Source organism: Primulina huaijiensis, chromosome 7 (genome assembly GCF_012295235.1).
Source record: "Primulina huaijiensis isolate GDHJ02 chromosome 7, ASM1229523v2, whole genome shotgun sequence".
NCBI classification, from domain to species: Eukaryota; Viridiplantae; Streptophyta; class Magnoliopsida; order Lamiales; family Gesneriaceae; genus Primulina; species Primulina huaijiensis.
This window is the reverse complement of record NC_133312.1, coordinates 4,994,107-5,009,040: the sequence shown is the minus strand read 5'-3', so window position 1 is coordinate 5,009,040 and position 14,934 is coordinate 4,994,107. Positions and strand designations below refer to the sequence as shown.

General features: G+C 32.1%; 1 protein-coding gene across 4 annotated transcripts; it reads left to right on the top strand.

The window, feature by feature from the left end:
* Window positions 1-7,797: 7,797 nt before the first annotated feature.
* Window positions 7,798-14,533, top strand: LOC140980964 (bZIP transcription factor 16-like). Of its 4 annotated transcripts, XR_012176013.1 has the most exons (14): window positions 7,801-8,029; window positions 8,369-8,471; window positions 8,568-8,621; window positions 8,695-8,769; window positions 9,813-9,902; window positions 10,003-10,062; window positions 10,165-10,334; window positions 10,666-10,720; window positions 12,283-12,319; window positions 12,403-12,692; window positions 13,471-13,526; window positions 13,621-13,698; window positions 13,788-13,913; window positions 14,210-14,533. XR_012176013.1 is itself a non-coding variant. In XM_073447113.1 (13 exons), exons 2-13 carry the CDS (start codon window positions 8,400-8,402, stop codon window positions 14,267-14,269), a joined length of 1,167 nt encoding a protein of 388 aa, XP_073303214.1. In that variant the 5' UTR covers window positions 7,798-7,949; window positions 8,369-8,399; the 3' UTR covers window positions 14,270-14,533. The 4 variants fall into 4 exon arrangements, 3 of the variants coding, with proteins under 3 accessions (XP_073303214.1, XP_073303213.1, XP_073303215.1); XM_073447113.1 differs by lacking the exon at window positions 13,471-13,526 and having other exon boundaries at window positions 7,798-7,949; XM_073447112.1 differs by lacking the exon at window positions 13,471-13,526 and having other exon boundaries at window positions 7,802-8,029.
* Window positions 14,534-14,934: the final 401 nt, after the last annotated feature.

Here is a 14,934-nt window from a genome sequence, read left to right as displayed (position 1 = left end):
CACACTAACCACATGCATGCATGAAAATTTATTTGAAATTATTTAAATGAGTTGTCTAGAAGCATGTTTAATTATCTGCATGATTTAAATGATTGTTTAACTGAATATTATGAATGTAAACTGTACGTAGTCGAATACGCGATGCACGGCAGAAGGCGAGAGAACAGAAGACGATTTTGATAAAGTTTCTATTTTCAGAAAGTTATAAATAGAAACTTGGGACTTAGTAATCCAAATTAGGAAAGCGGCAACATATAGAACAACTTAGTATAATTTGATTAGTTCATTTGTTGGTATAAATCACCATATGCAAAATGTGATGTTTGGCTTGAAATTTATTTCAAATGCACCGAAAGTTCTTTTGAATAATTGTTTACAACATTTTTTAATTATATGAATGAAAAACAATCTCAAACTATATTTTCGGATCAATATCAAGTCATGATGAATTCCATTGAAACATTTTTCCCACATTCACATCATCGTTTATGTCAAAGACATATAAATCAAAATGCTCATTCACACTTTGGGAGTTTAAATGACAATTAAACTTTTAAAAAAATGTGTTATAAATGCATCATTTATTGTGAATTGTAGATGAATTTGAGATCACGTGAAAATATATGATTGATGTATATAATTGGATGGTCATAAATGGTTGATGGGATATACAGGCTTTGGAAAAAATGGGCTATTAATTTTATTAATTGAAGGTTTAGTGCAGAACTTTTGGCTACTTCGAGGAGTGAAGTCACAAATATGGTTTTAAAAATACGGATAAAAAATGAGTTCTTAGTATGAGTTTGTGGTGAATTATGAAAAGATTCAAAATAATTGGCATGTAAAATATAAGACGGAGGATACTCGTTGTTGTCATGGTAAGCCTACACATATTTTCAAAAATTAGCATTTTTTTTTACAGGTCAAAAAATTATCAATTGTTGATTCATGTTACTGATGTTTATACGATTTTCATATATACTTGAAATTAAATTGGTTAATTCTTTGAACTGAAGTTATGTTGAATCACCATCTTTTTTTGGTAATGATTGAAATTGGATTGAGATCAAAATAAAATCTCATGATGAAAATTAAAAGCTAGGCATGTAGGGTTCAATAAACAGAATCGTGAAATAAAATACAGTTGTCATAAGTTTGGAACAATTGAGATATTGTGTAAGCACGCTTTGATGGTGTTTAAATGTATGGACGTCACTATTTTACCAAACTGGTGGTCATACATTTGAGATGATGTTTGTCAACCAAATAATGAAATTGACATATGATCTAACTCCATCGAGCAAAACTCATGAGGATGCGATAGGAAAATTATATTGATTGTCGACACTACGAAAGATGAAATCTCCGACCTTTTCCCAAATTTGATTGCAGATGATGAGACATTGTGTGATGGTCACATAGATGAAATATTNTTATTCAAACAGAAACTTAACTTTATTGAAAACATAAACTATATTAAAATTTTTGCATTGATTATATCAATCAATTTAATTAAAAACTGTATAAATAAATTTAAAATACAAATTATTGCAATGTTCAGTATCACTCATGAGGTAAATCATTCAAAAATACATTTTGCTATTTTAGTTAATTTTCTGCCCATATTACTTACTAAAAAAGAAATACAATATTTAATTAATTTATTTAATTTTTCTAAAAATAAAATTGGTTGAGTATTAAAAGTTATCACTACAACAATGTTTTCCAATGGACATTAAATTACCATTTAATAATCATAAATTTTTGATCCCAAATGCATATTATTTCGAGATTACCTTAATTTGAAAGAATTAATGTATTGTAGTTTTCTTCCAAAAACCATATGTATATTGTATATCTTGAATTGTCTTCTTAAAAATTCAAATAAGAGAGCCAAGAAAATTAAAAGAGATATATTCAAAAGAGTTTTAAATGGACATTAAATTACCCTCAATAAACATGTATATTACCCTAAACAATCAGAAATGTTGACAACCAATTCATGCAATTCGAGATTTTCATAATTTCAAAGAGTTAATGTATGATATAATTATGCCAAAAGCATCCAATGTATAATTTTTGTCTCTTGGGATGTCCTATTTGAATTTTAAATTATAAATAATGCAATATTGCATATTATATTAGAAACCAATTTTATTCTATTTATCTACTCCAAAATTGAATTCTGAAATGACTCATCTTTTCAGCACCATAACTGAGTTGAATCCTTCCAAGATGTAATGTTCATTTAAATTTAGATTTGTTCGTTGTTATGAACTACCTACACATGGAAACAACGAGATATTAAGTTTGAAATATGACTTTCATGATCGAGAAGTAAAAAATATTATTCTTTTATTTGTACAAAATTTTAATTATTACGTATTTACTAATGTGATAATTTTCTTCTATATTACAAAGTTTACGGATACATGATAGTATAAAATGTCCCGTAATGGAAATGATTAAATTAATTCTAAAGAAAGTACGTATCTTATTAGGAGACACCTTATAAAATTTATTGGCATTGTTTTGGAATACACATAATAAATATTAATAAAACAACTTTTCTGGTTTATACATAATTTATTTATAATTGCATATTTCATTTTTCTTTAAGAATAATAGGCTGTTGTATATATTATGAAGATATTTTGTAGATAAAATCATAATTCATTTGGATAAAGATATTGATAAAATAATTATTGTTATCATTCAAACGTGTCAAACACGTGTCATGTCACAAAATTGTTTGTGAATGTAGATTTAGATGAAATTATTGAATTTAAAAAAAATTATTTCTCATTAATTTTATTCAATTTGATTTAAAAATATTTTTTTTATCACATGTTAAAAAATAATAATATATAGCTTCTCAAAAATTAAAGAATTAAATATGTATTAAGGTTGGTGGTCGACATCAATACACTAAACACGATAAGCATCATATCATTGTCTTATGTTAACACAATCTAAAATTTTGATATATGATAGTGATTATTAGCCAAAAAATTAATCGACATGCATTGTATTTAAGAAAGTTTTTTAAAATTATCGAAAAAATAGTTTTTATAATTATATTATTTTTTCAATATAAATGTCTATTCATTTTTCATTAATTTTTAATAATATAATCTTGTACATCGCACGGGTTAAATACTAGTATACATACAAAACTCACATACTGATAAAGCAAAAAGAAATACAAATACAAATATTACATGACATTTGGATAGTAAGAACATAAAAGGAAGTCAAATTTCACACCGTCGCAATATTTGTTTGCATCTCCTCAATTTCCATCTCTATCTGGAAACAATAAAAAAAAATTCCCAGTACTCAAATCAAATTATAACTTATTTTAAATTTTCATTATAGAAGAAAAATACGTATTATATATTATATTTATTTTTGGAATTGGCTTATACAAAATCAAGTAGTCCAACTCTAGTAGTATCAAATGTATTTGGAATTGGCTTATACAAAATATTCAAATTTATACCTAATATTGAATTTCTTTTGGATTGTGAAATTTAGGGGTCCATGATCCTAACCTTCTTTGTTGATATTTGAATGATTTTGAAATATTTCTTAGAAATTTATCATTTTGATGCATCAAAAAGCTACTTTTCTTTTTATTTAGTAAACTAGTGACACGTACGATTGTTCATATCAAAGTTTTCACGAGAAAGGCACAAAAAATGCATTTATGGGCATTTGAAACGGAGGACATGTGACCTCTAAATTATTGTTAATATTGGTGTATAGAAATTTTTCAAAATTAAAAGTAAATAATAATGGAGTGTTAGTATGATAGGCACAAAATTACTCGTAGGCACGAGAATTATATATTAAGCCAAAGTTGATATAATGAAATTTAATGTAAAATTAAACTGAAAAGAAAAATAAAAAGAGAATGGACAACATCTCGATAATACATTAAGCAATAATAGCTAATATTGAACATTCGAGTCGCACATTCAAAAAAACATATCCATAATACATGAAACAAGCTCTGTTCAAACTAAAGTCAATATGTGTGAGCCAAATTGTTAATAACAAAAATATAGAAGCAATGAACGAAAACAATCTCGTAAAGCCAAAGCACTAAACGAAAATGAGCACACTATTGAAAATATGAATATTGAGTATAAAAGAACAACAAGAAAACAGTAACTCAAATCTTGGTCAGTACGAAGTATATTTTTCTTAAAATAGATTTTCTCCTCCGAAGGTGCTTCGAGGATCAGAACAGACAACTGTTTCTTATGATACGCCGACAAAACCATGCAGCAACTTAGCACGATGTAACTACACCGACAAACTGAAAATGTACATTCACTTTATCACCAAAACTTAATGGATGCCTAATAAAAAGCTAACAATATGAAATGCAAAAGAATGTTTGAGTGAGATTTTGAGTGTGCTTGTAAATATATTTTATACATGTGGATTGAGGAAATTATCACACTATTTATAAGCTCCAAAATACAAATCAATTAATCTTGCAATTAACTCAAGAATATGAAGATTCAAAAGCCTCCAATTAACTCAATAATGTGGAAAGTCAAAAGACACTTCCACAATCATGAACCAAAACTAACTCAAAAATACGAAGAGTCAAAAGACACTCTCACATTCATGAGTCATAACTTTCATTCATACTTTAAATTTGATTCGAATTTCCTACAATAAGTTGCAACACATAAGACAATATATCAATAACAATAACAACTCTAATTGTAGGAATTTTAGTATTGTTTTGAGCTCTTCATTTATCTATGTCATTTTTAATACATTTTTGAGATGTACAGGAGTGTTCATTAAACGGTTTACAAAAAACCGATCAGACCATAAATTTTGGTTTTTTTGGTTCGGTTTAAACGGTTTTTCGGTCGATTATGATTTTGATTTTTTTTACTTTCGATTTTTCGGTTCGGTTATCGGTTTTTGAAATTTTAAAACCGAAAAAACCGAACCGACCATTTAAAATATAATAAATAATAAAAAATTAATATAAGTAATTTAATAAATAATTAATATAAGTAATTTCATTAGGTTTTTTTATTGTTTACAATTGCCATAGCTATATTTTTTATTATTTTATTTTGATATTTGTGAGATACTTAACAAATTTGTTACAAGAATTATAGCTATGCCTTTTGATTACTTTACTTTAATTTTTTGTAAGATAATCAAAACCAATTTGATTGTGGTTTTTTATTATATTTTTTTAAAATTTATAACGTAAAACTTCATTTATAACTAAATTTATTACACTAACCGTAATAACCGAATGTAATAACCAAACCGTAATACAAAAAATCCAAACNTATAAGACAATATATCAATAACAATAACAACTCTAATTATCGTCATTAAATTGTAGGAATTTTAGTATTGTTTTGAGCTCTTCATTTATCTATGTCATTTTTAATACATTTTTGTGATGCACACGTGCTACATCTACTTGAGCATCTACCGATTAAGCTATTTTTTTCGTTTTGATTTTGTTTCTCACTCGAACTTGCAATGGACATTGAATTGAACATGTCTCCTCACTAGAGTTACATGTGGCAAAAATATGTTTTTTTCCATAAATTCATCAAATGTTCTCAATGCATTTTCTTGCAGCGATGTCCCTTGTAGGAAGCCCAACTAAATCTATAACTTGTGCTCGAGCCTCTTCCCAATGCTCGCAAACACTGGATTTTTGGACTTAAATTTTGCTTCAGGATAAATGAAAAGGAAACGGTTAAAAGTGTACATATATTTTAATTTTTAATTACATTGAACTTAGACAATAATTAGACTATGAGTAGGTCTCTTGTAAGACGGTCTCACGAATCTTTATCTGTGAGACCGGTCAATCCTACCGATATTCACAATAAAAAGTAATACTCTTAGCATAAAAAGTAATATATTTTCATGGATGACTCAAATAAGAGATCTGTCTCTCAAAATATGACCCGTGAGACCGTCTCACACAAGTTTTTGCCGGTCAGATTTGGGGTTGGAGATAAAGCTTGTGATTGTGGAAATGCGATTGGATTGTCATACCAAATAATTGCTTTTAAATTTTGTATACATATAGTAGAAGACATAAAGCTTGTGATTGTGGAAATGCGATTGGATTGTCATACCAAATAATTGCTTTTAAATTTTGTATACATATAGTAGAAGACAAAAACTTGGGTGAGACGGTCTCACTGGTCCTATTTTGAGAGACGGATCTCTTATTTGAGTCATCCATGAAAATATATTACTTTTTATGCTAAGAGTATTACTTTTTATTGTGAATATCGGTAGGATTGACCGGTCTCACAGATAAAGATTCGTGAGACCGTCTCACAAGAGACCTACTGACCCCATCTACTCTCATTTTTTCCTTGATTTATTTATTCTCACATGGCTATTAATTGTACCAAGCATCCACTAATGTCTTCACACACACACACTTTCACAAAATATTTGACGATTTTTCACCTCAAAATTTGTACCAAATACACTGCTCACTTATTTCCTTGTTCTTGTGTAACATAATAAAAAAAATGACAAAATTATAAAGAAAAAAAACATAAAATTAGAGGGTGGGAAAGCTAACTTGGATCTGGGCAAGAACACCCTTTTTCTTAAAAGTATTAGCGACTTCTGAAACAATGAATGTCGACGGTGAGGTAAAAATGAAGTCTTGCTTGTTTCAATTTTTAGATCTAAAAACTTATGCGGTGAGTTGGTCAATGCCCGGACTGAATGAACTATAGTTGAGGGTGATTAAAATTGAAAAAATTTTAAAAAAGAGGAAAAAGTAAAATCAACGTATAAAAGTTAACTAAAATAGTTGTGAACAAAACCAGACATGTTTCATCTGCTGAGTAGATTCAGACCCGATCTCTAATGGTACGGTCGACGAAACTATTCCACTATGTATCATTTTTGTCCTTGAAAATACTTGTTGATTTACTAAGCATTGAACAACCTTGCAACATTAGTTTAGCATCACTGAACAAACCATCATCATAATTCTTTAGTCATTCTTATGCTATTCAATTTCCACAAACGTCGGTTTAGCGATACTAAACTACAATCTTACCAAACTTCACAATGTCACACATGTTAAATTACAATTACTTATCTAACCTTTACTCAATCATGATGAAAATTCCTAAATTAAGTATTAATCTATTTTTATAATTCATAATCTTATTTAAATATATCTGGTTAACTATTTCTAGTTGAATTTTATTAGATTTAAATAAATTAAATTGTCATGAAATTCCAATTTTCACCTAAAACAACATATTGAAATTAAATATTATTTCTAATCGACTTAATCATATGTTGATTGACGTCTTTGAAGTTATCTTTAAGCAATCATCTTTGGATTCAAAATTAATCAACAAATATGTAAATAGTTGATGAGTAGGTCTCATGTGAGACGGTCTAACGGATCTTTATCAGTGAGACGGGTCAACACTATCGATATTCAGAATAAAAAGTAATACTCTTAACATAAAAAGTAATATTTTTTCATGGATGACCCAAATAAGATATCCGTCTCACAAAATACGAATCGTGAGACCGTCTCACACAAGTTTTTGTCATAGTTGATTATGATATTCACTAACAATATTAAATCAACATCAATTAATGACTAAACGTAAAAAGATTAATTTATTAAAAAAATTAAATATCAAAACATAAGCCCTATCGTAGTCTAGTGTAAAAGATTAATAAATTAAAACTGAACAAAAAAATAAATTAATATTTTAATTCATGAAAATAAAATCGAAAGAGAAATAAGAAAATCCCATTGTGAAATATGATATTTTTGTTGAATTTAGCTTTCTCCTCTCTTTAGCCCTAACCGTCAAAATTTAGTTGTCAAAAGTCCACTCCTGATGGATTCTAGTTGCTTAAGATTACCGAGTTAGGGTTCATTTTTCGTGGTAAATGTTTCGAATTTGGAATTATTTATCAGCTCTTTAATTCAGTTGATTCACGTGAGTTTATGGTGATATTTGTCCAGGTTTGTATCCTAGTATTGGATAAGTTAATGCGTCATGAATATTTTCCTTGCATCTGCCTATGCGTCTGATTGTAATTTGTGGAGATTCAACGTATGATTATTTTACTTGACGATTACAGCCTTTTTGCTTTATGATTCTCATCTGGGTATTGAAGGCCTTCTCGTCATCCTTACAATTCTATGTTATTGTCTGCAAGTGATTACTTTGGAATTTTCGTGAACTGGGAAAGAGTTTGATTTCCTGTGTGTCATTTTTTATATTAAGACCGGGTAAATTTTTTTCATTTTTAACACGGGCAGAGCATCTTGCTAAATGCGTATGTGGCCGTATGATTATAGTGATATTGGAGGAGGTGGTGTAGCGTAAAACATGGGAAGTAGTGAAGTTGATAAATCCTCCAAGGAGGGGAAAGAAGCGAAGGAACCAAAGACTCCTTCACAGGTTATCCTGCTGGTGGCTCTTGGTATCATGTACTCTTATGGTATTTTTCACTAGATTATGATTTGAAATATTGCATTTTTTTGGGGAAATTTCCAGGAACGTACTCCAGCTGTTCAAGGCATGGTTGCTGCCGATTGGTCTGGATTTCAGGTTACTTTTCATCTGGTTGTACCTCATTAACTTTGAATTTTCTAGTTATATGGTGTGGATTGTGGTTATGTAGGCATATTCTCCTATGCCTCCACCTGGTTTCTTGGCATCAAGTCCACAGGCCCACCCTCACATGTGGGGTGTTCAGGTATAACATTTCTTGGTTTGTTTTTGTTCAGACGCATAATCTAACAATTATTACATTTTTTAAGTCATATATCAGCTTATATGCACATAGAGTTATCGGAGATGAGAACTTAACTTAGGATAAATAGTTAGCCAACCTAAATTTCAACGTATGACATTTGAAGACTACAATAAGTTGACGTCGCTTTACTATTGTTATAAGTTTCTGCCTAGCTGTAGTGTATCCCCTATGCAATCATGATATTGTTCATACCCTGTAAAGAAATGAAGTAGGGCTCTTTATAAATTTCACAAGTTGCATTGCTCCAAAATTCCGTGGTTTATTGGAATAATAACATATGCATGCTTTGAGTGCTTCTAGTTCTACTAGTGAATTTTCAGAAATCATAGTGCAATGTTCCAATGAGATACCAACGGAAACAAAGTCTTGCACAGTGAACTTTAGATGCGTCCAACAAGTATCGAGCCATGTGACAAAACATTTCTGCTTAGCTAACTTATCCCAGTATCGGTTCCCGACTAGCTTTTCCGGAGTTTCTGGTATTGAGGGGAGGTGTGAACATAAAGAATTGGTGATTCAGGGATGATAAGAGTTTGATTAACAAAGATGGCTCCAAATTAGATTTGGTAAAATTTTAGAAACTGGTTCTTGAGCTAATTATCTGTGGACGAGGGAAAATTTTGAGAAAGGAGAGATTTATATCCATATCATAAGCAGGAGGTAGATATGTATGTTGTTATTATGGCTTGTGGTAGAATTTGACTTCTTGCGAAATATACCGTGATTCATGCCTAAGCAGGTTCATCCAGCGCATGGTATCTAAAACTCCATTTATTCGTGAACTCCTCGATTATTTCTAATTGTCAATTTTGCGTTTAGCCTTATTAAGTGAAAATATCTGATACACTTACCTACATTAATATTTGGAATTGTAACCTTTGTACTTAATTTCTTATGTTCTCTATATTTCTATATGATTGCTTTTTTACTACTTTAGGCTCTGTTGACAATCATGTATATATTTTGTGTTCTGCAAATTGCAGCAATTTATTCCACCCTATGGCACCCCTCCACATCCATACGTCGCTATGTACCCTCATGGGGGTATATATGCACATCCAACTATGGCTCCGGTACATTTTCTTTAAGTTTCTATTGTTGAGCATGTTAATGCTTAAGTTCATCTTGGTGCATCTTCCTTAATACACCTGGTGTCTTTGAATTTGTTTTTAGGGATCTTATCCTTTTAGTCCTTTCACTATGCCTTCTTCAAACGGTGTCGCTGAAGCCTCCGTGAGTCAACATGGCACTTGAGATTTTTTCCCTCCATTTTTCTTTCAATGTGATATATGCAACATGAACTAATTGGAAATGAATGTTTATATGTACATAAAGGCCAACTCTCCAAGCAACATGGAGGTGGATGGAAAGTCATCTGAAGGGAAGGAAAAACTGCCAATCAAAAGATCCAAGGGAAGTTTGGGCAGTTTAAATATGATCACTGGGAAGAATAATGAACCTGGCAAAATGTCAGGTGCCTCTGCAAATGGTTCGCATTCCAAAAGGTATGGTCAATGTGTGAAAAAACATAGTACATAGTTAAGGGACATAAATAAACATCATTGTTCATATGTTGTTAGTATATGAAAGCTCACTCATCCACAAATTTGTTAATTGATGGGGAGGGGGGGGGGGGTAGGTCCTGGAGAGGATCATCTATGTTGTTTTTGTGTTTTCCTTCCCATTCCTTCTCTTTGTTTGCTGGTACTTGTCCTATCAATTATTTAATTATGAGGACGAATTTGTGTTACCTATGTTTTTTCTTAAAATAATCTGTTGGTTCTGAACATTGTTTTAAATTTCTCAATCGCGCTGTTTGATTGACAAAATCTTCAGTGCTGAAAGTGCAAGTGAAGGTTCAAGTGAAGGAAGTGATGCTGATTCTGAAAATGTAAGTTTTACATTTGCACTTTTACAAGTTGCTAAAAATTAACAATCTTGTGCTTTAATTTTTTGTATTTCATGGCATCAATTAATTAATAATGTTACGTTCAACATATATCAACTGAAAAGTTTTGATGCTTGATCATCATATCTTGAGACACATTTTTGTTTGCAATTGTGTAGTTTGGATTCTTCTTGAATCAGATGTAGATCCGTTTAGATTGGATCAAATAATGTCTTGGATTCTTCTTGAATCAGATGTAGATCCGTTTAGATTGGATCAAATAATGTCTAAACACAATAGAAGTAACTTATTAGGTGCTGTACTCTGTATTCAGAAAACGTAATTCACAGTAAGTTGTACTGGGATATATATTGGATAGACAAGTGATCCCATACAAACACGACTTGTAGTAATCACTCACAAATATAGAACTTACAAAAAATTATTCTCTAGAGTCTAGCTCAAGTAATCACAAAATATTAGCAGTCTGGTTGTCCTATGAAATTTGCACCATTTTAAACATGAAGATACTACTTTCTTACTAGTTGCTATATCAAAGATCAGTCATTATCTCTCGAAGTTTGGATATTACAAAAGAAAAATTTGTAAAGAAAATTCTGATATCTTCATTAGTCCATCTTAATAATTAGCATAAATGAACGATTTTCAGGACAATTCACGTTTTGTGGTTATCTTGAATGTTGCTCAAGTGTTCTTTCAAAGGAGCAGTTTTCACATACTCAAGCAATCAAGTGTGACTTTGATATTTGCTTTGTATATTTGGGTCATATAGTACCTGGCCAAAAAGAATTGACAGACCATAGGAAATGACCAACAACTCCAGCTTTCTTAGAGAAACAAGAAATATTGGAGTCTCCCACGATAAGCTTTGTATGTTGAAAATTTATGGCCCCTGATAAGTTTACGTTTGTTGTTTTTTCTTTTCCTGTCACTCGGGGTGAACTAATTTCAGCCTAGAAGTAAAAATTAACTCGCCCAGAAGATCAGGCTGAGGTACTTTTAGCTCGGAACTATTGGTGTTAAAAAACTCCTATGTGAACACCCAGCCTAGTACTATAGCCCGGTGACATATTTTTTTAAACATTGATTTTTTAAATGTATAAACGTAGAATTGAGAGAAATGTCGAAAAATCAGGATTCTCTTTAAAATGTAAATTATCACGTATTTTTTATTACTAAAACAAAATTAAAATAGGTACAGAAAAAATGTTGGTACAAAAATGAAACATATATCTTTTAATTGCTGGTGGGTACCCCAGGCTGGTCTTGGTTGCTCCATATGAAAAAAGCCACACGGTTATAAGTCGCATCAGGTTCATTATTACCATTTACCGCCCAGTTACTGACCGGAATTAAGTGGATCAAATTTAATTGGTCTTGTTTTCACCTGATCGGATAGGGTTTTGGGTTTCCTGCTTTCTATTTTTCCCCTAGCTGTTAGAAAGCTATTACAATCCTCTGATAAGATTGCAAATAATCATGTGTGTTTAGAGATTTAGATCACACTTGTTGTTCCGTCTGAACTTTCTTTATTATTTTTGCAGGAATTGCCAGAGAAGTCTGGTGACCAACAAGATTCAGGTACGGTTCTTGTAGACTTTACTTCTACTGCTGTCTTAACCCAGTTTCTGAACCTTTTCATGACTCGTGTTATTTTGCTACAGCTGAACTGTCTCAGAGTAGCAATGCTGCTCACAATTCTCAGAATGGAGGGATGGCTGTGCCTCACCCTATGGTAAATCAAACAATGGCTGTTATGCCAATGCCAGCATCAGGGGCTGTAGGTGGTATTCCTGGTCCCACAACTAACTTAAACATTGGAATGGATTATTGGGGTGCTGCTCCGACATCTGCTATGCCTCCAATGCGAGGAAAGGTACCTGGTTCTTCAGTTGTTGGAGGAATGGTCTCTTCTGGATCACGGGACAATGCTCAGGCACAGCCCTGGATACAGGTTTCAATTCTTTTCTTTATTTAACCTAATAACTGGTGGGTGCCCTGCGTCACTTTTTATTCTTATTATAACTTGGTTTTGAAGTTGCCAAAATAGGTTTTGATATGACGAGGATTGTTCTAATCCTTTAAGATGGAGATTATCCTAGTCATATGAGGATAATTTTTATTTTTAAAGATGAATCAGTTGGAGTATGATAATAGGCGGCCCAGAGCCTATAAATAGTCTCATTGGTCACCTGTACAGACCAGTCGAATACCCTTCTCCAGATATTAAGTCAAATATGTCTTATTTCAACGAATACCTGAGTAAGGAACATATAGAGCCATTAAAAAGTTGCATCAACAATGGAAACAGTCGTATTAACCGTGACATATTAAAGTTAAAGTAACGATGGTACTTTTGTATCATTGCTTCGCGTGCTCTTTTACGACTTCCATTTGTGGTGCATGCAATGATGATTACTTTTCATGTATTTTCATTACCGACATGTATCCATCCACATTATCAAAGATTGCAAATAACATTGTGTGCTAAAAATAAAAGGTTGATTGAGCATCTGAAGAAAAGCAGAATGGAAAATGGATCGAAGAACATTGAACGGTAACAGTGCAAGATCATAAAAGCGAAGATTGTTGGAGAGCTAATGACGAATTCTGATAGTTTTATGATTCGATTCACCATTTATCATCCTAATTTCACAATCTTCGCATGATCAAGACGATGGGTATTTTTTAATGATCGGATATCGGTTTTTTACTGTGGATAATTTTTCTAGATCGCACAGTACATACTAAGCTGTCTCGACAGAGTCTATGCTTTCCTTTTTAACTTGTGAGTTATTGATATTATTTCCTCTCTATAGAGAATATATTCTTGTGTTTTGCCTTCTGGACCTTGACCTTCTACATGTTCACTGTGAGTCCAGGACGAACGGGAGCTCAAAAGACAGAGAAGAAAGCAGTCCAACAGGGAATCTGCTCGTCGATCTAGACTACGCAAGCAGGTAATTGGCAAATACTTCCATTTCTCATTTTAGTTAGTCAAGCCTCCTTTATGTCTGATTGTGTTACTTGTTTTTGGTTGCGGAATCAGGCAGAATGTGATGAACTTGCCCAACGTGCAGAAGCAATGAGAGAAGAAAATGCATCTCTGAGGACAGAATTGGCTCGGATAAGGAATGAGTACGAGCAACTTCTTGCCCAGAATGCATCACTCGAGGTATTATCTGTATTTGAGCCTGTTGTAATCTTACTGTACTTGGGAAGTACATCTAACAAAATCCGATGCTCAGTTTTTGTTGTGGCATGTGCTCCTCAGTACTCACTTTAGAAGTATGCACCCACATAACACTTTTGATAACTGGTGATTTTCGGCAATACTTCGACCAAGTATGAAAATCATTTTATTCGAGAACTATTTATTCACTGGGGCTTTGAGGAAGCAGTATTGATCATTTTATGGTACACTTCTTCACATTTTCTTGCCGGTAATAATTTGCCAAATGTGGTTTTCAGGAGCGACTTGGTGAACTACCTGATCAAGAAGATCGAAGGTGCAGTCCAGGTGATCAGTGATCAGCCAGCAACACCTAATAGACAGGAGATCACATGCAGGACATGTGATATAGTGATAGTTGAGAGCTCGGTTGTCCTTTTAGTCACAGAATCTGTATGTCTATTACTGTTGATCGTGTTTGTTTTGACCGAATCTTTCACGGTCGGATGAACACAACCGCCATTGAGCTGATGACAGGTGTCGTTACCCTCGACTCTGTTACCAAATGATGTTGAATTGTATTTTATATGTTTATTAAAATGGGTGATAGGAAGGGTTCCAGGAATATATTACGCTACAAAACACGCCCTTCTTCATTTAGCTTGATGTTTTTTGTTGGTTAATAGTTATTGTTTGACGTGCCAATTCAGCCATTGTGATATTTTATGGGCCTGCTGTGTCGTGGTAAGATCAAATCACAGCTCTAAAACTAAAGGGTAGTGAATATACATGTAAAAATGACAACCGCATATTCGTGTAAAATTTGTCAGTTTAGTTCAATATAAAAAAAAGTCGATCGACCGTTCGACCTTTAGTCAATCTTGAGCCCGCTCATAAGTCAGCGGAAGAACTACAACCTCTCGATTTTGGGTTTGATTATTCAAAAATCGACCCTGAAATCAATTTTTTCTGTTTAATATCAACTTATTTATGCCCTTCTTATAGGGCCTCTCTCCAATTGATT

Excerpts from the sequence above, each read along its gene's own strand:
- LOC140980964 (XM_073447113.1), top strand. The coding sequence starts at position 8,400 with ATGGGAAGTAGTGAAGTTGATAAATCCTCCAAGGAGGGGAAAGAAGCG. Across the intron at positions 8,770-9,812 it reads CTCACATGTGGGGTGTTCAG|CAATTTATTCCACCCTATGG; the intron begins GTATAACATTTC and ends TGCAAATTGCAG. Across the intron at positions 13,914-14,209 it reads CCCAGAATGCATCACTCGAG|GAGCGACTTGGTGAACTACC; the intron begins GTATTATCTGTA and ends TGTGGTTTTCAG.